Source organism: Trachypithecus francoisi, unplaced genomic scaffold, assembly GCF_009764315.1.
Source record: "Trachypithecus francoisi isolate TF-2019V2 unplaced genomic scaffold, Tfra_2.0 Lachesis_group0, whole genome shotgun sequence".
NCBI lineage: Eukaryota > Metazoa > Chordata > Mammalia > Primates > Cercopithecidae > Trachypithecus > Trachypithecus francoisi.
In genome coordinates, this window is record NW_022681453.1 from 83,486,899 (window position 1) to 83,513,283 (window position 26,385).

At 35.6% G+C, this 26,385-nt stretch overlaps 1 protein-coding gene across 6 annotated transcripts in view; it reads left to right on the forward strand.

Moving 5' to 3' along the window:
* CBLB (Cbl proto-oncogene B) overlaps window positions 1-26,385 on the forward strand; it is a 220,875-nt gene that overhangs the window by 151,280 nt on the left and 43,210 nt on the right. For all 6 annotated transcript variants that reach the window (XM_033211395.1, XM_033211398.1, XM_033211394.1 and 3 more), the window contains 2 exons: window positions 20,316-20,501; window positions 22,018-22,383. In XM_033211395.1, the coding sequence (XP_033067286.1) occupies window positions 20,316-20,501; window positions 22,018-22,383 (552 nt within the window). The remainder of the gene's footprint in view (window positions 1-20,315; window positions 20,502-22,017; window positions 22,384-26,385) is intronic.

Here is a 26,385-nt window from a genome sequence, read left to right on the forward strand (position 1 = left end):
TTGTATGCAACTGGCTGCAGAATAGGTTTTTTTACACCAGCATCACACAAACGCGTGAGTAATGCTTTGTGCTACGACATTAAGATGGCTATGATGTCACCCACTAGGCAACAGGAATTTTTCAGCTTCATTTTAATGTTATGATATCTTACAGGATCACCATGGTATATGTGGTCCATTACCAAAATGTCATTGTGCAGGGCACAACTATAATGTTGACAGGCTGATATAATCATAGATTGAGAGAGAACTCGATTATACTCAAGGTACTCTCATTGGTTTTAAACATCATAATCAGAGGTGATGAGAGTGTCTGTATAGAATTAAACATCATCTAACACTGGCAATAGCCAATCTGTGAAGAAAAAATTTAAGAAGGGAAATTATTAAATTTGGAAATTGTGAAACTGAATTTGATTAAAATATTCTTTGTTCAATTCTAGAAGAAGTGTCTGAGTTTTTTCTTAATGGGAAGGCTATCTCACTGTTTGACTTCTAAGAGGTCACATAAGATTTACTTTTGTGAATTTACCAGAGTCTGAGTTTGCTCATCAGTGCTGTTGACTCAGAAAAATTGACCTTGTCAGTTCACTGAGAATGGATGTTACTGCCCAGTTTAAGTTTATATAACCAGGTACACAACAGACTAGTCAATGAACCAGAATGCCAACTGATTAATTTGCAGACCAGAAATACAGTGCTCAAGGGAAGGAGACTCTTGGATATCAGGCTATTCCCTGTACAGGAAGATACATGAAATCCCAATTACTTTCACAAATTTTTTGCTCTCAAAATCAGAGAAATGGGATTGAGTGGTGTGAAAGTCTGCATATATGATGCCACCCTTCCTCCTGACTTGGGTAGACATGGCTAATCAGTCATGATACTTATCACCACTGAGTTCAGACTTGGCCTACAGAACCTTTTCAACACAGCCCTGAAGATCTTCCACTATAGTTCATTAGGTTTTGGCAGGTAGCATGAAACCTATTTGCCATTGTCACTAGATGCAGTGATGATAATGTGTAATGGCATCAGATTGTATTCACTGTATTCATCTATCTCTGTAGTAAGGAAATGCTTGGTACTGGAATTTCGACAAGGCATTTCTTTGGGTTACTTCATTTTTAGGACTGTGTCCGAGTTTTCCTCTTGGGAAACTCCTGCATTTTCTCCCTCCCAGTGTTCCCTGCTGACCAAATACATTCCCTTAGGATATTTTTACATACAAATTTTTACATAGGGAGATATGTTAACATCACCAACATGGCTACTCTCAAATTCTGCTTTTTTCTGGAATGATTTTTATTATTTATCTTATTGGTTTTTCATAAATTTTATAATTTAACCCTCAGAGAAACTACATATGAGTTCACTCTTTACTCCTGAAATGTATAGTTTTTATTAATAGTTTGAATTATGAGATTTTTTTTTGACCTAAGAAATGGAAGAAAGAAAGTAGTTATTCCTCAGAAATCCTAAAGGATGAACAAGAAAAATAATATCAAATTGAAACAGACTTGAGACTTGAATCTCAAAACAAAGTTAACTTAAGGAAGACGTGAAATAAAGCACCAGTTCTGCTACAGAGTAGTAATGGGATGCCAGACAAGTTATATAACCTCTTTCTTCCTCAGTTTACCCCTTTGTAAAACAGAAAAATAATAGTTGCTTCTCTGTTGGGTGTTGTGATGATCAGTTGGGATCAAAGACCTAAGAACCTAGAAGAACGTCAGGTCACCAAAGTCATAAATGCTTACTATATTATTACCAATGTTAATTAATAATACTATGTAATACATATTCTAGGACATACTCCGTAATCTGCGTTAGTAGAAATCATTTCATCACTATGCATGTGAGAGAGCTACATATGGGGCGTTGGTGATATTAATGTACTGTTCCCCAGAAGACATAAGTGTGAATACTGGCTTTACAATGTACAAATACAAACAAATCACATGACTAGTCTGAGCCTGATTTCCTCTTCTGAAAAATGAAAAGAATAATACATCCCTAAATTGTTGAGAGAATGACATATGTTATTAATGCTGGTTTTATTGATTTGTGACCCTTTTTACTGAAAGCTAAAAATAATTTTACATTTTAAATGGTATATATTTAAATTACTATATTAAGTACCTACAGAATGTCCTTGATTTTACATCTTGTCCGAAAATATTCACTACCTGGCCCTTTAAGAAAAAGTTTGCATTCCCAGGTCTAGGACATAGTAAACATTTAAAGAATGCTTATTGAATGGATGGATAATGGAGAATGACAGAAAAGTATTTGAGATACAACAGCTCAAGTAGTTCAAGTGCCCCAGGTAGCAGTGCTTTTTTTTTTTAGCTGTGAAGACATTTCAATTGTCTTTACTAAATGGGTTTTCATCTTCAATGATCCATGTCAGAGGGTGGGTCTAGGCTTTAAGAGAAATTTTTAAAAGAATTTTGTATACCTTACTCCTTGGGAGAAAACAGTATTTGCCCTATGTGAATTTGGGAAAAGTTGCAGTCTCAACCTGCTTTCCATTGAATTAAGTTGAAGCTTGAGCCTCTTTTCAGTAGTGGCGCTAACAACAGAAAGGAAATGCTGGGAACATAACATGAGAAGCAGAATGTTCCAAGGTGGCTCTAGTGTTTCTCCTTGATCTTTTTTTTTTATTATTATACTTTAAGTTCTAGAGTACATGTGCATAACGTGCAGGTTTGTTACATATGTATGCTTGTGCCATGTTGGTGTGCTGCACCCATCAACTCGTCAGCACCCATCAATTCGTCATTTATATCAGGTATAACTCCCAATGCAATCCCTCCCCCTCCCCCCTCCCCATGATAGGCCCCGATGTGTGATGTTCCCCTTCCCGAGTCCAAGTGATGTCATTGTTCAGTTCCCACCTATGAGTGAGAACATGCGGTGTTGGTTTTCTGTTCTTGCGATAGTTTGCTAAGAATGATGGTTTCCAGCTGCATCCATGTCCCTACAAAGGATGCAAACTCATCGTTTTTTGATGGCTGCATAGTATTCCATGGTGTATATGTGCCACATTTTCTTTTTTTTTTTTTTTTGAGACGGAGTCTTGCTCTGTTGCCCAGGCTGGAGTGCAGTGGCCAGATCTCAGCTCACTGCAAGCTCCGCCTCCCGGGTTCCCGCCATTCTCCTGTCTCAGCCTCTCGAGTAGCTGGGACTACAGGCGCCCACCACCTCGCCCGGCTAGTTTTTTGTATTTTTTATTAGAGACGGGGTTTCACCATGTTCGCCAGGATGATCTCGATCTCCTGACCTCGTGATCCGCCCGTCTCGGCCTCCCAAAGTGCTGGGATTACAGGCTTGAGCCACCGCGCCCGGCCGCCACATTTTCTTAATCCAGTCTGTCACAGATGGACATTTGGGTTGATTCCAAGTCATTGCTATTGTGAATAGTGCCACAATAAACATACGTGTGCATGTGTCTTTATAGCAGCATGATTTATAATCCTTTGGGTATATACCCAGTAGTGGGATGGCTGGGTCATATGGTACATCTAGTTCTAGATCCTTGAGGAATCGCCATACTGTTTTCCATAATGGTTGAACTAGTTTACAATCCCACCAACAATGTAAAAGTGTTGCTATTTCTCCACATCCTCTCCAGCACCTGTTGTTTCCTGACTTTTTAATGATTGCCGTTCTAATTGGTGTGAGATGATATCTCATTGTGGTTTTGATTTGCATCTCTCTGATGGCCAGTGATGATGAGCATTTTTTCATGTGTCTGTTGGCTGTATGAATGTCTTCTTTTGAGAAATGTCTGTTCATATCCTTTCCCCACTTTTTGATGGGGTTGTTTGTTTTTTTCTTGTAAATTTGTTTGAGTTCTTTGTAGATTCTGGATATTAGCCCTTTGTCAGATGAGTAGATTGCAAAAATTTTCTCCCATTCTGTAGGTTGCCTGTTCACTCTGATGGTAGTTTCTTTTGCTGTGCAGAAGCTCTTTAGTTTAATGAGATCCCATTTGTCAATTTTGGCTTTTGCTGCCGTTGCTTTTGGTGTTTTAGACATGAAGTCCTTGCCCATGCCTATGTCCTGAATGGTACTACCTAGATTTTCTTCTAGGGTTTTTATGGTATTAGGTCTAACATTTAAGTCTCTAATCCATCTTGAATTAATTTTTGAATAAGGAGTAAGGAAAGGATCCAGTTTCAGCTTTCTACTTATGGCTAGCCAATTTTCCCACCACCATTTATTAAATAGGGAATCCTTTCCCCATTTCTTATTTCTCTCAGGTTTGTCAAAGATCAGATGGCTGTAGGTGTGTGGTATTATTTCTGAGGACTCTGTTCTGTTCCATTGGTCTATATCTCTGTTGTGGTACCAGTACCATGCTGTTTTGGTTACTGTAGCCTTGTAGTATAGTTTGAAGTCAGGTAGCGTGATGCCTCCAGCTTTGTTCTTATGACTTAGGATTGTCTTGGCAGTGCGGGCTCTTTTTTGGTTCCATATGAACTTTAAAGCAGTTTTTTCCAATTCTGTGAAGAAAGTCATTGGTAGCTTGATGGGGATGGCATTGAATCTATAAATCACCTTGGGCAGTATGGCCATTTTCACGATATTGATTCTTCCTATCCATGAGCATGGTATGTTCTTCCATTTGTTTGTGTCCTCTTTTATTTCACTGAGCAGTGGTTTGTAGTTCTCCTTGAAGAGGTCCTTTACATCCCTTGTAAGTTGGATTCCTAGGTATTTTATTCTCTTTGAAGCAATTGTGAATGGAAGTTCATTCATGATTTGGCTCTCTGTTTGTCTGTTACTGGTATATAAGAATGCTTGTGATTTTTGCACATTAATTTTGTATCTTGAGACTTTGCTGAAGTTGCTTATCAGCTTAAGGAGATTTTGGGCTGAGACAATGGGGTTTTCTAAATAGACAATCATGTCATCTGCAAACAGGGACAATTTGACTTCTTCTTTTCCTAACTGGATACCGTTTATTTCTTTCTCTTGCCTGCTTGCCCTAGCCAGAACTTCCAACACTATGTTGAATAGGAGTGGTGAGAGAGGGCATCCCTGTCTTGTGCCAGTTTTCAAAGGTAATTTTTCCAGTTTTTGCCCACTCAGTGTGATATTAGCTGTGGGTTTGTCATAAATAGCTCTTATTATTTTGAGGTACGTTCCATCAATACCGAATTTATTGAGCGTTTTTAGCATGAAGGGCTGTTGAATTTTGTCAAAAGCCTTTTCTGTATCTATTGAGATAATCATGTGGTTCTTGTCTTTGGTTGTGTTTATATGCTGGATTACGTTTATTGATTTGCGAATGTTGAACCAGCCTTGCATCCCAGGGATGAAGCCCACTTGATCATGGTGGATAAGCTTTTTGATGTGCTGCTGAATCCGGTTTGCCAGTATTTTATTGAGGATTTTTGCATCGATGTTCATCAGGGATATTGGTCTAAAATTTTCTTTTTTTGTTGTGTCTCTGCCAGGCTTTGGTATCAGGATGATGTTGACCTCCTAAAATGAGTTAGGGAGGATTCCCTCTTTTTCTATTGATTGTAATAGTTTCAGAAGGAATGGTACCAGCTCCTCCTTGTACCTCTGGTAGAATTCAGCTGTGAATCCATCTGGTCTTGGACTTTTTTCGGTGGGTAGGCTATTAATTATTGCCTCCATTTCAGAGCCTGCTATTGGTCTATTCAGGGATTCAACTTCTTCCTGGTTTAGTCTTGGAAGAGTGTAAGTGTCCAGGAAATTATCCATTTCTTCTCGATTTTCTAGTTGATTTGCATAGAGGTGTTTATAGTATTCTCTGATGGTAGTTTGTATTTCTGTGGGGTCGGTGGTGAGATCCCCTTTATCATTTTTTATTGCGTCTATTTGATTCTTCTCTCTTTTCTTCTTTATTAGCCTTGCTAGCGGTCTGTCAATTTTGTTGATTTTTTCAAAAAACCAACTCCTGGATTCATTGATTTTTTGGAGGGTTTTTTGTGTCTCTATCTCCTTCAGTTCTGCTCTGATCTTAGTTATTTCTTGCCTTCTGCTAGCTTTTGAATGTGTTTGCTCTTGCTTCTCCAGTTCTTTTAATTGTGATGTTAGAGTGTCAATTTTAGATAGTTCCAGCTTTCTCTTGTGGGCATGTAGTGCTATAAATTTCCCTCTACACACTGCTTTAAATGTGTCCCAGAGATTCTGGTATGTTGTATCTTTGTTCTCATTGGTTTCAAAGAACATCTTTATTTGTGCCTTCATTTCGTTATGTACCCAGTAGTCATTCAGAAGCAGGTTGTTCAGTTTCCATGTAGTTGAGCGGTTTTGATTGAGTTTCTTAGTCCTGAGTTCTAGTTTGATTGCACTGTGGTCTGAGAGACAGTTTGTTATAATTTCTGTTCTTTTACATTTGCTAAGGAGTGCTTTACTTTCAATTATGTAGTCAATTTTGGAATAAGTGCGATGTGGTGCTGAGAAGAATGTATATTCTGTTGATTTGGGGTGGAGAGTTCTATAGATGTCTATTAGGTCCGCTTGGTGCAGAGATGAGTTCAATTCCTGGATATCCTTGTTAACTTTCTGTCTCGTTGATCTGTCTAATGTTGACAGTGGGGTGTTGAAGTCTCCCATTATTATTGTATGGGAGTCTAAGTCTCTTTGTAAGTCTCTAAGGACTTGCTTTATGAATTTGGGTGCTCCTGTATTGGATGCATATATATTTAGGATAGTTAGCTCTTCCTGTTGAATTGATCCCTTTATCATGATGTAATGGCCTTCTTTGTCTCTTTTGATCTTTGATGGTTTAAAGTCTATTTTATTAGAGACTAGGATTGCAACCCCTGCTTTTTTTTGTTCTCCATTTGCTTGGTAGATCTTCCTCCATCCCTTTATTTTGAGCCTATGTATGTCTCTGCATGTGAGATGGGTCTCCTGAATACAGCAGACTGATGGGTCTTGACTCTTTATCCAATTTGCCAGTCTGTGTCTTTTAATTGGAGCATTTGGTCCATTAATTTTTAACGTTAATATGGTTATGTGTGAACTTGATCCTGCCATTATGATATTAACTGGTTATTTTGCTCGTTAGTTGATGCAGTTTCTTCCTAGTCTCGATGGTCTTTACATTTTGGCATGTTTTTGCAATGGCTGGTACCGGTTGTTCCTTTCCATGTTTAGGGCTTCCTTCAGAGTCTCTTGTAAGGCAGGCCTGGTGGTGACAAAATCTCTAAGCATTTGCTTATCTGTAAAGGATTTTATTTCTCCTTCACTTATGAAACTTAGCTTGGCTGGATATGAAATTCTGGGTTTAAAATTCTTTTCTTTTGTTTCTTCTTGATCTTATCACCCACTCCCAAGACCATTCATATTTCATTGTCTCTGGCACACTGGTGAGCTTTCTGTCAAGGGAGCTGAGAGATTTTTACATTGATCCTTTCTGTTTTTTACCCCATAAAGAGTGGAATGATGATCTGAATCCTTACTGTCCTAGAAGTCACACTTCAGTAACTTATTTGGCAGTCAGCAGTGTCATTTGATAAAGCTTTACTTCACTACAATCTTGTTATACTTTCCTGTGGCAGTTATATAGTTTAGAAATGTATATCACTTGTAATTATTTGTTTTTAAGTTAAAGAGCTATATTTCAATTAAATGTCTTTATGTCTACTCATCTGCCTCTAGTCAATTAAACTGATTGTGACTTTCATAGCATTTCATAAATGTGTACCACTTAATTTTCAATAAAACCTAAATTTTTATGTAGATACAAACATAATTCTTTCTGTATAATTTGGAAAATATTGCTATGATGTTATGTTCTTATAGTGTTTTATATATACTTCTATATCAGGAGCTACAGTAAATTGTTATTTAAAGGACTATCTTTTCTACTAGATTATTAACACTTAAGGCCAGGGACAATGCCTTGTGTTTGTGTTCCCAGGCACCTAAATGCACTCAATTACTATTTACTAAGTGAGCTAATAAATGCACACACCTGCACACGTGTTCCTTTAGGGCAATAACCTAATCTTACGCATGTTTTAAACTTTGTTCCAACCTGAATACTAATATATGTGTACACCGAACATCAAACTAATAGATTTTCTCTAGTTTTTTCTTACAGGAGTGGTTATAAACAAATGTCACAGGTCATCTTGACACCGTAGTTCTTCTACCTATATGTTCTCCCTCTGTTTTTTAAATCATTCTTCGTTCATTCATGCATTTTCATTCATTGACTCATTCATTTTTTTTTTTAATTAACTAGTTAATGAATTTAGAGCTGGAGTCTCACTTTGTTGCCCAGGCTGGAGTGCAGTGGCACTATCTTGGTTCACTGCTACCTCTGCCTCTCTGGTTCAAGTGATTCTTCTGTCTCAGCCTCCCGAGTAGCAGGGATTGCAGATGCCTGCCACCACGCCTGGCTAATTTTTGTATTTTTAGTAGAGACAGGGTTTCACCGTGTTGGCCAGCCTGGTCTCGAACTCCTGACCTCAAGTGATCCAGCTGTCTCAGCCTCCCAAAGTGCTGGGATTATAGGCATGGGCCACCATGCCTGGCCTTACTCATTTATTTTTACAACATTTTATTCTCTCAGTTAAAAGAGTGACTGCCAGTGATTGTCCAACAGAATGGTTCCATTGTTTCTATCTGCCATTTTGAATACTCATCTTTTTCTTCTTTTATGAGTGGGCCGATGACAATATTGTGAAATTGTTTCTGCCTGTCTTAAGCATATTACATTCTTTAAGTGAGTAATGCTTCCATCGTAGCATGGAAACATGCTTTGATTGTATATTCCTGTTACCGAGGTGATACACCACAGCTGGAGTTTATAAATAGTAGCATACTAAACATATAGTGTATTTCTATTATTTCTTTTATAGTTAAATGTGTTTAGTAATGCTAATGCTTACAGAAGCAATAGAACCTAGAAGTCTATAATACATACTTTTTGATTCCCTCTTTGATAAAAGGTATTTTATGATTCTAACTAGAATATGTTTTCTATTTTGCCTGAGTCTATATCGTTGCCTGAGTTTTCAAGCTGTCAGAATCCTGGGGTAATGAGATCAGATGTGAGCGCTCAGAGAAAGTTCAGGATGTGATGGGTAAGATCACAGCCTTCTCTCTGACTTCAATCAGATCACAGCTAAAAGAGAAGATCTGTTGCTACCCAGAGGTTTGCTTCATTTTGCCAGAGGATTAAGAGGAATCTTAGCAGTTTTTCACAGTATTAATCACCAAATACATAACATTTACATTTGAAATAAATAAAAATTCACATATAAAATTAAAATGTTGACAGACTGAACTAGTGAATGAGCCCAGATTAGTTCTTATGGTCTTAAACATTGTGTTTTCTTAAAGTAATATTTAAAATCTTAATGAATGGCCATATTAGAACAAAAATGGGTATGATCTTAAGTCAAGGGAGTTTTTTTTTTTTTAATGCATTCTCCTTTGTTGCCTTCTTCAATTGAAATACATCTTGCTAGTTAAAAACTTAACATGTCATCTAAATATTGCTTTTCCTAATAAGTGTGAAGAAAGCCTCTATAAGCAGGGGTCCCCAAACCCCAGGCCGTGGACCAGTACCAGTCTGTGGCTTGTTAGGAACCAGGCTATGCAGCAGGAGGTGAGCAACAGGCTAGTGAGCAAAGCTTCATCTGTATTCACAGCCATTCCCCATAGCTCACATTACCGCCTGAGCTCTGCCTCCTCTCACATCAGCAGTGGCATTAGATTCTCATAGCAGTATGAACCCTATTTTGAACTGCACATGGGAGGGATCTAGGTTGTGCGCTCCTTAGGAGAATCTAATGCCTGATGATCTGCCACTGTCTCCCATCATTCCTAGATGGGACTGTCTAGTTGAAGGAAAATAAGCTCAGGGCTCCCACTGATTCTAAATTATGGTGAGGTGTATAATTATTTCATTATATATTACAACGTAATAATAATAGAAATAATGTGCACAATAAATGTGAGTCATCCCCAAACCATCCCCTTCTCCTCCCTTCTACCATTTGTGGAAAAATTGTCTTCTATGAAACCAGTCCCTGGTGCCAAAAAGGTTGGGGACTGCTGCTGCATAGTATTCCTGATCCTAAGGAAAGAGAGGTGGGTACATATCACAGTGTTGTTGCAGCTATTTTTAGGAAGGTATTGCCTTTTTATGTTGTCTATTTAAATCTGACTCACAGGATTAGAGTCCATGTTGGAGCTGTAAGGACAAAAATTACAACAGAAGTGAAACACAAAAATAAAAATAGACATTGGAAATGTAGAACATGGTTCTCAACTATGGGCAATTTTGCCTCTTGAGGGTATTCAGTAATATATGGGGACATGTTTGGTTTTCGCAATGACTAAAAGGTGGCAAATACTGCTGGCATTGAGAACGGGCCAGAGATACTAACAATCCTGCGACATGGGTGATCCTACCCAAGAAGAATGATTGTGACTATAGTACTAATAGTCTAGTCCTCACCACTCCCTTCTCATAACGTTTAGGTAGAGTCATGAGTGACAGTAAGCAATCCAAAGTCACAGGTTTATTGTTTCTCATTTATTTGCGTTCTGTTTACTGATTTTCTGAAAGCTCTTCTTACGAAATAGTGGTATTTTCTTTATTAGCATGTGATTAACAAAAGAAACAACTGCCTCATCCAAGTGGTGTATGATGTCATAGGATACCTTGAAGACATTGTTACGTATTTCTCAAAAATAACTTGAATACATAGTATATTAAAAGAAGCAACACTTGAACTCTTTTACTCAGTTTTGAGTCCACTGCCTCTGGTAGATTGTCAGCTCCCTGAGGACACAGACTATGCTTTATTCTTCTTTTCATTCTTAGAGCTTTGCATGATGCTTGATACACAGTACGCCCTTGAGAAGGTTGTTTTTGTTTGTTTGTTTGTTTGTTTGTTTAAATGATCAGTAGAATCAAACTGCCTGGGCTCATCTTCTAGTTTTCCTACTTAGTATCTATGTGCCTTGCTTTATTTAACACCCCTTCCACTCCCTTTCCCTCAAGTACTTGGTCCGTAAAACTCTGCCTCTTTAAGATTAAATGAGTTCATATATATAAAAAGACATTAGAACAGTGCTGGCACATGGAAAATGCTAAGTATTCGTTGTTATTAATATTATTTTTAAAATAGATTAATAGAGATGGGATCTCACTCTAATGCCCAGTGTGGTCTTGAACTCCTGGCCTCTAGTGATCTTTCCACCTCGACCTCCCAAAGTGCCAGGATTACAGGTGTGAGCCATCACACCTGGCCACATTTTTTGGACTAGTGTTATTTAAGAGTCCTGAAATATTGCTGTACTTCTAAGAGTTCAGTTATCAGTATTTTTGAGTTGTCTGTGGAAGTTTTTCTTTTAGATACGGTATCATTCCATTAGGAAGAATTAGATGCAAAAATTATGTTGGTTACCAAGCAATTAGTTGTATTTCTTTAACATATTAACATCTATATAGTTATAATTTCGTTGCATGACCACATTAAAATAATTTACTGTTAAACCATATTTCAAATTTGAAACTCAGAAAATGCAAACTTGTCAACATGTCAGCTGAAACACTATTTTAAGGATTAAATAATTTAGATAAATAAATAAGATAATTGTTCTTATTTTCTGTGTAATTAAGTTGAAATTATTAAGTATTATCTAAAGTAGGATGAAGAACTACAGTAACCAAATAGCAATTGCTTGTTCGAACCAGCTTTAGCTGGCATTTGGAGAGCAATAAGGGTTTCACATGAAACCATTGTTTTCAGTGACTGAAATTTATTCCTTTAATTCTCAGAATGTTCTTGTTTCTCAGCCATTGTTATGGAAATATTTCTGAATTATATGTCACCCTTCCCTGCCTTCTCAAAATTGGTTATGCAGCTGAGTGAACCAAAGGGCATAAGAAGCCACTACAGTCAACACGACACATTTCTAGAAGCTTACATTTTGCTACAAAATCTAAGGGTAGGTTGCATAAAGAGAAGAGAACCATAAATTTAAATTAAAATCACACATATATTTGGATCAGGATGTAAAATTTGTATAAATATTTAAAGTAAAATATAAAACTTTAAAGAAATTTCAAGGTTATGGAGGCTGATCATAGGCCAGGAGATCAAGTCCCTCTTATAAGAAGGTATTTCAAGGAGAAGCAGTATCATCACTTGTGTTAACAGTGGTCAGTATTTCGGTAGAACAGTGCCCTTGAGGTTATCCCAGGTGTGAGACTGCACTACTTTAAAGGAGACCTGTCGGCAACTTTGTTGACCACTTCCCTGCCAGACCTCAAAGAGAAATCAGCTCTTATTCCAATTGGCATTTCTTAGTATATAGGTTTCTGTTTTCCTCCACTTCTTTATTGCTTGTAATTTGAAAATTTCCAGAAGTTACTAGTAGAACACAGACAGTAATTCGGCCTTTGAGTTAGCTTCATTTTACACACAAATCAAATGTCCATATTCTTAGGAAGGTAGCAGGGTGCCTACATTCTGTTTCTGTAGGAAGAAGTATGAAAAAAAAATGTTCCTCCTACTTCAGAGGACTTTCCTGTTTCATTCTGGGTTTCTCCCCAAATTCTTATAGGTTGAGACTTCTAGAAGTATGACTGTGGGTAAGCAGGAAATGATTGTGTTGCTCTACCACAATATTCTTCATATAGGCTTTTGTTTATTATCTGTGGAGGTACTCCAAAAGAGATAACAAAAGTCATTTACTTAAGCTGTAATTACATATGAATATGTGAGTGTGTGTGTAAGCATTTTTGTAGCATATACCCTCTCTGAATAATATTCTGTGTAGGCTACTATTTTAGATACTCTTGATTTTTGTTTTGTTCACAAAATAAAGCAAAAAAAAAGAAGAGAATAATAGCAAGTAAAGTGTACTTAGAATATTTTATCATGTGGTAAATGTTTTATCAATGTCCTTCATTAATTTTCACTCATTTATAGAAAAACACTGACTCTCTGAGTCCTTCTCATCATCCTTATTGTAATACATATATATACCTTGTTCAGATATGGAAATGCATTAAGTAAAAATCTTGTTAAAAGTATTATAAAATTGACTTTGATTATCTCTGGGACTGTCAGAACGCTCATCCTATTAGTAATTGGAGAGGTTTTATCTTGTCCTGTTTTTATAATAAGCCTGACTCTACTTGAAGTTTCTTACCAAATGTTTTTCCATTTCCATAATAATGGATCTTATTAATGTTTTTATAAAATGGCTCTTTAAAGGTGTGGATAAAATGAAGAATGACTAAAATAGAATGAGTCCCCGATTATTATTGGTAATTACTGAACATAATGAGATGGGCTTTTGACTACTTTACTTCTTGAGTTTTTTTCTGTCAGGATTTTCTGTTAAGATTGAAAATGTGGATTTCTCTGTTCCTCGTGGATCCTAAAAAAGGATTCTGTGCATTTTGTCAGAAAAATAAATAACAGTATTTATTAATTTCCAAAGGCAAAGGGTGAGTATGTAGACATAAAGAATCCAATGTGGTCTTTAAATTTCTAGAACACCAGTATTCTAGTTTGTAAAAGATATTCTCAATGTTACCAGGACTAGAGAACTTAAGAGAAATTGTTAATTAGACAAATACACTGGTGTGATGATAATACAGGAAGGAATCAAGGCTGGCTCAGCCTTTGGATTTGGTAAGAAGCTGAAACCGATAATTTATCATAAAGTTTTAGAAACAAGTGTAATACTAGAAAAATGTGGGAATCACCTAAAATCAAGATAAAGGAATGAAATGATACTACTCAGTGTCTTGTAACTTGAAGGGATGTTTCTGTCTTTCCCAACTTTTGCAGTTACCACTACATAAAGATTTTTGATATTGTGAATAAATTCTGTGTAGTTAATTCTGTGTTCACATTCTATTTTCTATGCTTTATGACTTAATTTTTCCATACTTATATTTATTTGGCTTAAGAGTAGAGAGATGAACATGAAGGAGTGATGAAGAAAGGAACTCATTTAAGCAGTGCCCAAAAGGACATGATACTTTAGTCATTCATTAACACATGAAAACCAGAAGAGCACAGGTGAAATCTCTACCATGAAAAAGTCAGAAAAATTAAACTGCAGAAAAAATAGTGACAGCAATTATAAAAGAAAGAGGTTTGTTATCCTAATATATAAAGAGCACATTCAAATCAACAAAGAGGGAATTAGTGGGTATGCGGACCAAAAAAAAACAAAACATAAAAAGCTAGTGACCCAAAGAAGAAATACACAAATAAATTGGTTTTACAAGAATAAATTGGTTTTACCATCTGGACAGCAAAAGTGTCTTTAAGAATGTTCATAAATTTGACACAGTTACATGTCTAGAATCTTGTGCTTAAAAAAATTCTATGATTCTTTCCTTAAAAACTAGCACATATATGGTTAAAGATTTCTTTATGATACTTTATGATACTACTTTATAATAAAGAAAACTTGAAAACAGCATAAGTATTCATTGCACAGGAATGGTTTTGTAAATGCTGATACATCCATATACGCATACTTTAAAATTATATTCATGAAGAATGTTTAACGTCAGCTAATTTTTTTCTGTATAATGCTAACAAACATTGAGTAGATTTAACATTGTGTATATGATTAGGAACCATCACCAATGGCTATATGTAGGTGTTCTTTAAAATATCTTTATATTTCCTTATAATTCCAGAATTTCCTGCAGTGAAATTATGTTCTTTGTAATGAAGAGAGAAACAGTGAAATAAACAGAAAATTGAAAAGATACAAGGATAGGACTGCCAAAACCAGTGAAACGTGTTTTTTATAGCAAACAGTTTGACAACACGCATACCCCTAAACTTATAAGCCTAATCCGATTCTTAAACTATTTTCTTGTTATCATTTGTTGTTTTTTTTTGTTTAAGACCCTTTCTAGGTTAAGAAGAAAGAACCTAATCATGTTAAATTAAATTCTAAGTTTGTTTTTTTAAAGGTCAGTGCTAGTAATAGCAAATAGTCCAAGAGGCATTTCTGTTTGACTTTTGAATGCATATTTACTTAATTTAATTATTTGGTTAGATATTTGATTTTGTTACTATTGCATTGTTTAGAGTTGATAGTGGGAGGAATTGTCTGGGACAAAATAAGAAGTAACAAGGATGGGCATTTTGTTTAAAAATAACTTTAATGACCTTTTGGCAGTGTAGATGGGCAAGCTTTGACTAGAAATTTAGAGATAATAGATTACATTCTGTCCCTTTTACATCAAAATAATCCATTTTCGTAATCATTTCGTCTAAATAAAAATTAAATATTTTGCATCAGCATTTATTTTACATGTTTATAAATGTTTTACATCAGCATTTATTTTATAATGCATTATTTAATTTTATTAACCCATAATGTTCCTGTCAAATGGATTAATTTTATTCTTTAATCTGCAGATAACAACACCAATAGGTAGTGACATTTTCAAGATGCCATAGCATCTTTATGGTATAACTGAAATTTAAATATAAGAAATTTGAATATAGGAAATTTAAATATAGGAGATCTGTGGTTTGAAATCAGGTTATACATTTATTTATATGATTACTCAAATGAAAAAAAAAAAGTGTTCTTTATAACCAGTTGGCATTAGAGCTTAGTTAGATAGCCATACTTGAAATTTACATTTTCTAATCAAGAGTATCCGTATGAACAAAATATTAACTGTTACTATTCAGAATTTAAATGAATCCTTTCCTACTTTTCTACCCAAGATGTTTTATACTTATGTGTTTGGTCTGCATTTTTATACACAATGGAAGTAGTAGTGATTAAGAGGAATACTGGACAAATCAGTAAGTGATAATTAGCACAGTTCACAGTCTTAGAATTTAAACCTGAGCCAGGGGATTGGTTCTGTGTTTGTTTGTTGTTATTGTTTTACTCCAACAGCTCTCTTTATCACCTATCATATGTAGAGAAAGATAAATAGCCTGGGTAAATTGAACTGGGGATTAGAACTGTGGAAGAAGGCCCAGAAAAGCGTGGAGGAAGTGGCTGATAAGGAGTCGATTTAGGGGATGATAGGAACTGGTAGACTAAAGATGAATTCCCACATTCAGGTCCCCGCTATAGAGACATTTGAATTACCTGGTGATTACCTGTACAGGGGAAAAGCCTGTTACCCTAGAATTTAGTCTTTTAAAATGCAAAAATAAAAATTGAAAATACAGATATTACATAAAGACAGCATTGTCTTTTAAAGGAGAAATAATTTCAGTCTACATTGAATTGATCTACTTTTTTTTTTATTTTCAGAAGGATAAAAAAGAGCAGACTTTTTATTCTTTAAAGCAAGCTGATAAATTTTGATGTCCTGAATTTTTAATATCTCATCCAAAAAATTAATTATGAACTGGATTGTGCAACGTTGTGCTAGATTTCCTTTTTTCCTTAGACTTTCAAATAGGAAGGAAAGAAAAATACAATTTGTGATGACTCAAATAAATTAAAACTGACCTTCTATATTATGAAGGTACCTACTAAATGAACAGTACCTACTAAAAATGTTTACAAATCTTTATAGTGTTTAAACAGTACCTACTAAAAATGTTTACAAATCTTTATAGTGTTTTAGCAATGAAAGTTATTGCAAAGCTTCAGCACACTAATTGCATAATTGTTTTTAAAAATAGTAAAAGGTTCAGCAAAGACTAATGCATTACTATCAAAAGAGCATTGTTACATTATCTGCTCTTAGGTGAGAATTTTACTCTAATTTAGGAGAACTCAGGAAAATGAGGTTTGGTGAGTTTAGTACATATAATCAATAAAGGTGAAAGATATTTTGGTCCTTTACATACTCTCCATAAAATCCTTCTAACTAAGCCAACTTACAGATACTGTATTGCTTCAAAATGAATTAATTATTCAAAAGGACAGTACATAATCACCTTCAGAACACAGTATGAATTGCGCTAAGCAAGGTGTGCTTCCAGTTACATTCACAAAACTTGAGATAGTCTGTTAATCTGGAAGTATCTAAAATTTCAAGGTTATTACTTTGCCATACACATTGGTTTGGATGTCTGTTCTGAGGATTTTCATCATACTCTTTCAGTATCTAACAGGCTCTTCAACACATTTCAAATCAAGTTTACTCATTATTTAAACATACTAGAAGTTTAGTAACTGCTTAAATATTAGTAATTAATCCACTCTAGGGTGAAAGTCAAGTTCTAATACTGATGATGGGTTGTTAGCTCTATCACAATTCTGTCCTGTTACAGTAAATGAGAGAAGTGGGAAAATATTTGCAGAAGAAAAGTGCTTGGAGGAGCACAGGTCTGTCTCATTCAGCAGTCTTTGCAGTGTGTGCATCTAGCCCTGAAAAGTGTCTTTGCAAGTAACTAAAGAACTATGCATTCTTTCTATATATATAAAAATATATTATTTGGGCTAGAAACAGTATTGATAGCTTTGCTTCTTGATTCTTCTTTGTAAAGGATAGTAGCCATATCAACAAAGCATTTTTCTCAGGTAACAGCTTTTCTAGTTCTCAGAGAATGTAATTTATCCTAATCGGAATGTTGGAGAATTAGTTGTCCTGTGACAATTGCTGATCTACAGTGTCAAGACTCTGTGATGCAAATAGCTTTACATGAGGAATTTTTTCTGATCTATGATGGCTTTGGGATTAGTTTTGCTCCAGAAGGTTCAAATTTATGGAACATGTGAGGCCCTGTGACTTTCTGGGTAGAACTGTTCTTTAGTTAAGAATCACTAACTGTACTAAAGTCAGTTTGTGACTATAGAGATTCTTTTTTTTTTTTTTTTTTTTTGTTGAGACGGAGTCTCGCTCTGTCACCCAGGCTGGAGTGCAGTGGCCGGATCTCAGCTCACTGCAAGCTCCGCCTCCCGGGTTCCCGCCATTCTCCTGCCTCAGCCTCCCGAGTAGCTGGGACTACAGGCGCCCGCCACCTCGCCCGGCTAGTTTTTTTTTTTTGTATTTTTAGTAGAGACGGGGTTTCACCGTGTTAGCCAGGATGGTCTCGATCTCCTGACCTTGTGATCCGCCCGTCTCGGCCTCCCAAAGTGCTGGGATTACAGGCTTGAGCCACCGCGCCCGGCCAGAGATTCTTTATTTTCTCCTTCAGTGACAATTGAATTTTTTCGACTTACCATAACCAAGCTAAAAGGTATGAGAAAGAATCACTAATTTTTTAAAAAGAAATGTTTCTTAAAATTGTAATGTAAAATTATGTTGAATTTTGTTGAATGATTGTGTTATTCGGCACCAACACAGACAAAGACTTTGCAGTTTAGTAATGTCATGACAATATTCAGGCATATCGGAGGTACGGTCTTCTGTTTACCCAGATTTATTTATTTTATTGTTTTTTTAGAGACAGGGTCTTGCTCTGTTGCCCAGGCTGGAGTGCAGTGGTACGATATAGCTTACTGTAAAGTCAAACTCCTGAGCTCAAGGAATCCTCCTGCCTCAACCTCTTGAGTAGTGGGACTGGAGGCATGTGCCACCACACCCTTCTAAGAAAAGAAAGAAAAGATTAGTAAAGAGGAGGTCTTACCATGTTGCCCAGGCTGTTGCCTTGGCCTCCCGAAGTGCTGGGATTACAGGCGTCGCCACCAGGGCTGGCCTCAGATTTACTTTTAAAAAGTCTTTACAAAGGATGCATACATTTCCAACTATATAAATGTGGCTTTGCAGTGACTTCCTTGCAAATCGTATACTATGGGAAGGAGGAGAAAAAAGAAAGAAACTTAACAGTGAAGAAGTCTGATAAACAATACCACAGTCAGGTAATTAAGGTCAACAACAGCAGTGATGAATCGTGTTGATCGCATGGATCCTTGATACGATGTGGTCAGAATGACACTTTTTTTACGTGGTTCTACTCCTCAAAACTTTTAACCCCAGGCTAATTATTTTTAAAAATTAGACAAATCCCAATAAAAGAACACTCTGTATAATCTCTAACCAGTACTCTACAAAACTGGCAAAGTCATCCAAAACAATGGATGTCTGAGAAACTGTCAGAGCCAAAAGGAGAGTAGGGAGGCGAATAATAAAAACTAAGATAGTGTCCTGCATGAGATCCTGGAGAAGAAAAAGGACATTGGGTATAAACTAAGAAAATCTGAATAAAGTATGGATTTTAGTTAATTAACAAAAGCCTTATACAGTGTAACAAAGTGTGAATGTGAACACAAATCTATTATCTCAGTTAAAGACAGACTAAATGATAAAGCTGCTGAGTTCATATTAAATTGTCAAGTGATGACATCAGCAATTCGTACAAAGGTAAGTAACATTAGTAGGAAAATGGCTTACAAATAAGTTTAGAACTCTATAAATACTAGCATTCAGAAACAGAACAATATCAAAGCATGATAGGTAGTGTTGTAAAAAGTAAGCCTAAATCTTGAAAGAGCTAGTAACTTAGACTTGAAAAGGAAACTGCCCAGTATTTTAGAACAGAATATTGTTTATCCTGTTAAGGCTACTTGATTAACTATATGGCTTTTAGAACAAATAGAAATCAGGTTATGCTGCATTAAAACATATAGATACACACACACACACAAACACACAACCTTATGCAATAGGAAGTGTTACATACAAATTGAAATACTTACTGGCTTTTTGATGCTACTTTATCTACCAGACAATATGGAAAACTTGTGGTAACAGAAACTTAATCAGTTTTTGCCAGAAGTACAGACAGACTTTCCTAGATATAGTTCATTGTGTTTCAAGAAAAATGTTTAACTTGAGAATCTTTTCCATGTGTAGTATTAAGGAAAAAAAATGGGCTTAAACCTGCTTATTTTAAACATACAATTTTTTTAAAAACCCCACCTGATTTCATTGATTTGCAGGAAAATAGACTATGTACAAGATACATGTTTGGAACAAAGCCAATAGCCAACTATTAGAATGTACAAAGGACGAGCAAAAAAATTTATAATATAGAGATCCAAGAGCAATGTGCATTATTGCATTATGTGTTTCTGGCTTCCTCAGAAAATATAGATGGGTTTCTTGAAGAATATCTGCATTTGATTGTCTTTATACTATACTTTTGCTGTTCTTTTTTCTTAGCCCCTTTCTGCAATATGTAAGAAAAACTTATCAATCTCTTCTCTTTGTAATACTACCCTTGAGGGACAATGTGAACTATTTGCTTCTATTAATCAGGGTAAACTAAGGGAATTCATTTTAACAAATATATGGTGCCAGAAACCTTCTTCCAACTAAATGTGTTCTTTAAGAACAGAGAACACTCTGCACGGCTAATAAACAGCAGCATCTTTCTCTTTTTCTATTCTAGTGCACTGACAGGCAGAACTCACCAGTCACATCACCAGGATCCTCTCCCCTTGCCCAGAGAAGAAAGCCACAGCCTGACCCACTCCAGATCCCACATCTAAGCCTGCCACCAGTGCCTCCTCGCCTGGATCTAATTCAGAAAGGCATAGTTAGATCTCCCTGTGGCAGCCCAACGGGTTCACCAAAGGTAGATCGATTTTATTAGAAACACAGATAAAATTTTGTAAGACAATTATTGATTGCTCAGATTCTTCTAAATTCCATTACTCGTATTTTTTGTGCTTTTAATTGTGAACAAGTTTGATGAGTTTCTCATTTAGTTTATGGTGAGCACATGTTCATGTTTCTTGTTTTATTACTATAAAAGTTACACATAATTTTTGCAGAAAGAGAGCATATGTCTGTAGGCCCATGATTTACCAAAATAAGTAGCAGAGTAAGTATGGTTATTTTGTAAAATAGATTTAAAAGGTCATTATATGCATTCAAATAATTTGCATGCTGTTATCAAATGGTATTTTGCACTCATTTTTATAGTGCCATGACAAGAAAAATGTGATGGGAGTATATTTGCATGAGGGCTTAAGGTATGACAAATTATCACCCTTGTTTCAAGGTGACTCAGAAGAGAGAATTATATGTAGTTTTTAAACCTCGGGAAATTAATTACAATGAATTGCAATATTTGCAAAGTAATTATATTACTGTTTAATATTAAAGACATAATTCTTACTCTACAGTTAAGCCTACAATTTATTTTATTGTGTGGATTTTTTCTTCAAATTTGATAAGTATAAGATTTTAAAAATTAATTTCATTTGGTAACATGCTCTGTTGTCTGAAATTTGTTGGAAGCACAATATATTTAGTAGTGTTTGATTTTCCTGTATTACCAGTTAACTTGGTTTTAAGATCACACATTATTAGAATATCATTTAGAATTATGTAAACACAACATATTCCTTTTTTCTCTGCTACTTTCTAACATTAAAATTACAAATCAATCATCAGATTAACCATGTAAATAAAAGTCAAAAGCTATGAAAAGCATACACATTCAATTCATTGATCTATACCTTTATATTTCTATGTAAGAATCAGCCTGATCTTTTAAAATACTGTAAGAATTCATAAAATTGAAGTAATTTGATATGTAGTGCTGCTCTGTTACTTGTGATCTTTTATTATTCTGGTAATAACTGATAAAGAAGCAGAACACATTTGCCCCCATATCAGTTATGCTGTATCACACTGATGAAAACAAAATTAAAGAAAAAGCTTTTAATCTTCTAAAAATATTACAAATACTACAAATCAAGTTACTCTTTAAAAAAACTAGAACAGTGACAACTTTTCTCCTCTCACCTAAATCATAGAAATGTGCAAATAAATTATTGACATTTTATGTCAAAGTCATCATATGATTTTGATCTACTTGTTTCTGTATCATTTCTATAACTTAACATTTAGTTTTATGTACTCATTTCTGTTTTTTTAAAATCCTAATGAAATGTATTTATGAGTTTTTTATTCTCATTTAAATTTCATTAACTGGTAATAAAAGAAACTTATTAAAAGATGACACAAGAATCTAGTAAAACTCCTTGTTTGCTTAGAAAATTAAAGCAATAATACATGTTTGAAAGTTATTTCAATGCATGGTACAACTTTTAGTTTGTTTTCTCTCTCTTCTGTTTCTTTAGTCTTCTCCTTGCATGGTGAGAAAACAAGATAAACCACTCCCAGCACCACCTCCTCCCTTAAGAGATCCTCCGCCACCGCCACCTGAAAGACCTCCCCCAATCCCACCAGACAATAGACTGAGTAGACACATCCATCATGTGGAAAGCGTGCCTTCCAGAGACCCACCAATGCCTCTTGAAGCATGGTGCCCTCGGGATGTGTTTGGGACTAATCAGCTTGTGGGATGTCGACTCCTAGGAGAGGGCTCTCCAAAACCTGGAATCACAGCGAGTTCAAATGTAAATGGAAGGCACAGTAGAGTGGGCTCTGACCCAGTGCTTATGCGGAAACACAGACGCCATGATTTGCCTTTAGAAGGAGCTAAGGTAAGAAATATGCAAAGCAGAAGCTAGAGAATCTGCTTATAAATGCTTCTGATGGTCAGTAGCATAAAAGGTTGGGAAGTGTTTTTGTTTTTTGTTTTTTTTTTTTTTTGCCTAGCATGGCACTTCCCTGCAAGTCTTTAATTATCCCCAAGTTATAAATAACCAGAAGCTCATTAAAATTTGAACTTAAGAGAAGTCAGGAGGTTCTAAGTAATGATTTAATTTTAATGTGAAGACACTAGACAATTTGTCAGAGATTTATTTCACCTTCCCTTATTTCATTAGCCAAAAATTTCTTCTATTAACACCTTAGTGGTAATCAGCACTGCAGTTTTTTTTTTTTGAGACAAAGCCTTGCTCTTTTCCCCCAGACTGGAGTGCAATGGCGTGCTCTCAGCTCACTGCAACCTCTGTCTCCCTAGTTCAAGCGATTCTCCTGCCTCAGCCTCCTGAGTAGCTGGGATTGCAGGCATCTGCCACCACACCTGGCTAATTTTTGTATTTTTAGTAGAGATGGGGTTTCAACATGTTGGCCAGACTGGTCTTGAACTCTTGAGCTCAGGTGATCCTCCCGCCTCAGCCTCCCAAAAGTGCTGGGATTACAGGTGTGAGCCACTGCGCCTGGTCAGCACTGTATTTTTAACAAACTGTTCTAGTTCCATCCAATTTTTACAAGTCGCGTTACTGTACATGTCATAAATCTGTTGCTGGAGTTAGTTATTGTTGCCTGGGACAGTACACGTTAGGCAGCCAGGTAAAATGAACTTCCTATATACTCAAAAACACTAAACCAAGTTCACTCGTAAAATCAAGTTCTCTTCCCCTAAAACTCAGAGATTCTCACCTTTGTTGACTTCTCACTTGAAGGATGTTACCACTATCATTTATATGTCCAGGAAGGAGTTTATGTGTGCAGGAAACTGAAGAGACAGCAGCAGAAATCATTTACTTTAGAATTCTTGGTATTCTTGGTAGTTCCTTGGCAGAGGTATACTGTAATAATTTCTGGTATTTGGTTCCAGGATGCTTTTGACTCTGAGATTAGATCCTTGCCATCTTCCCTTTACTGATGGAGGCCTTGACTCTTCCGAAGACTGTAATATTAAAGTGATCTCATCTCTGTAGACCTTAAATTGATATTTTACAGAAGTAGTCTAGTCCTTCAAAACAATGGTTAAAGTTGGTGAGTTCATCTTATAACATATTCAGGATACAAGGAAGAAGCGTGACTTGCACTCAGCTCCTCTGTGTGTGGAGGTACAGTGATAATGAACACTTTGTATGACAATATTTAACCTCAGTGATGTGGGGTAGCCAGGAAAGGAAGAGTCACAATTCAGTAGCACTGCATTCAAAACAAAGGCAAGGAGTGGTGGCAGTTTGCTGTGACTCTTTGCTGGTGACTCAACTTGGTACCTTCAGTCTCATCTATTATAAATATGAGGATCTCTAAAGGTTTCCTCAGGGTCATCTAAATATAATGTAAATGTAAGAAAACATACTAATAAAATCAATTTTATGATGATCTCTGTCAGTGGGGAGCTCATCCTCAAAAGAGTTTTTCCACAACCTAGAATGCTGATTGGAAGGACCTGCCCTTCATTTTCAAAAATTTTCAGTGTTGTTTTTTTTTTCCCCTTTAGCCTTAACTTTTTATTCATATGTGATCACACTTGTCTTGGGAAGAGTGTTAGAAGAAGCTGTAATTACCTAGTTATATCTCAGCAGCATGTTATAATTTATTTTCTAAATGCACTTCAAAAATACTTGAAATATAATAGTTGTCATAGCCATTTCATTGAAGATATCTTGTTTCAGGGTTCTTTTAGATAACATGTTCTAGTTTTAATGCTATTATAAATTTGCCCTCCTAAGCTCTAGAAAACTGGCTGATAATTTTTTTAAGAAATGTTACAGTTTCAAAAATTGGGGTGACAGTTTCTTGGGTTATTGGTATAAGATACTGTATTTTATTAACTTTAGGTATGAAATATTAATTGTGAGTTCAGTTATAAGAACATTTCTTTAAATATTTCTATGTGAACTTTCATATTGTGATCATTGATGCAGATTAATATAACAGAGAAGACTGAGTGAAAATTTTATCTCTTATTGAAAGCTAAACTTTATTGCTTAGTTCTCTCTAAATAATTTTCATTAAGATTCCCTAAGGTCTAATCATATATTGTGTGTATTTATATTTCAATGCTCATATCCTCAAGTTAATCTCATGTTACTCTTAGATTTGGTGTTACAACCAAAATTAGACTTCTAAGATTTCTAATTTCAACCTAATTAACTTCTGGAGTGAACTGTAAAGAAGAACTTGATTCATTGAATGCCACAAAACTATAAAACAGACCATGTCTCCTCTTTTATTATCATTATGAAGGAAAAATGGTTTCACTTCATTAGATCATAGGGCTTACCAGAACTTACATAAAGTAGAAAAGGCCTAATTCCTCTCTCATTTCATTGTTGGGAGACTTAAGAGGCTGGCTTCAAGTAACAACTGACATAATCACTTAGGATCCTGTAATTCTCAGTTTCTGTGATCCTGGGTTGGAGTTTGTTACCAGGCTCTGAAATCAGGCCTGAATTTCACTTTCTGCTCTAGAATGTACTGGCTTTGTGTATATAGCAACTTACTTCATCTTTGTCTCCAACCTCACTTATTTTCCTTATAAATAAAGTGGAACTTTATTTTATTCCTTTATATAAAATGGAATAATAATAATACCTGGTATCTAGGATAATAGTTAGCTTCCAATTATCTGAATTTCTATACCACTTGGTTCAGGAATAAAACCAAAAATAACAGCTGGACATAGAGTGTCAAAATAAGTTGTAACACTTGGCATTTTTATTCAAAATAGTTGTCTGTTTTATAAACCAAAACATCTTTGTTTCACTCCTTTTTTCTTTTATTTAGCATAGTTCCTAATGAATGTTTGGTAGACAATAACCAAGTTATAACTTGGTTAAGCTTATAATATAATACTCACTTGGCGCTAGTAATCTAACACTAAAGCCAGTGGTAGAGAAAAAGGAGTATATGTCCTTGGGTTTGAGTGTAGGCAGCTGTAGGCCAGGAGAGAAAAGGTGGAGGAAGAATATGGCCATGATATGCAAGGAGTTACAAATGGACAGGTTTTTATGTATCCTGCATAGTTTTCATGTTTAAAATAGGATTTTTTTCCTCTGCAGAAGAGTAGTCAGTTTAAATATGTAGATCATATACAATAAGAAAAAGAGAGTGGGTGAAGAGAAAGGGGAGATATTTTTATTTTTTAAAGGGACTAAGATTTTTAATGAAAATAGTAGATATTAACAACATATTTTCACCCTGCATACCTAATAGTGCCATTTTGTTTTGTCTTACTTTATCATTGGGATAAAGAGTGTGGAGATGTAGATATTTGGAGACTGTTTTATTGTTCACATAATTCATCAGACTCCCTAATGTAAGCAAATACGCTTTTTTTTTTTTTTTTTTTTTGGTCAAATCATAGAAACTGCCGCTTAGGTTTAGTAGTTTTCATTAGAGGCAAAGCTTCAAATTTAATAGCATCTTCCCATTTTAGAGATAAGAAAATGTAGATAAGTACTAAAAATTGAAGTGAAAACTAATTATTGCATGTGGAACACACGGGAATTTATAAAAGTCAATACCCTGTCGATGGGCGAGGACTCACTTCCCTTCATTACTTGTCCTGTCAGTATGTCAGTTCCCATCATCCAATAGAACCAGTTGCCTTTTCTGTTTGCATTGTAACTAGTACAATGAATGGTAGGGGAAATGGGAATAAATTAAGCTCTAATTACTCGATTTGGTAATTGTAGAGAGCTCTGAGGAAAAAATTCTTCTAGCTCATAGTTAAAATGAAGTGTAAGAATTTTTTGTGACATTCGTTTACTCCCTTTACTCTTCCCCTCACACCTGGCATAATCAAAAGCTAGTCAAGGTAGTACTTTTTAAATGTGGATCTACAGGCTAAGAGT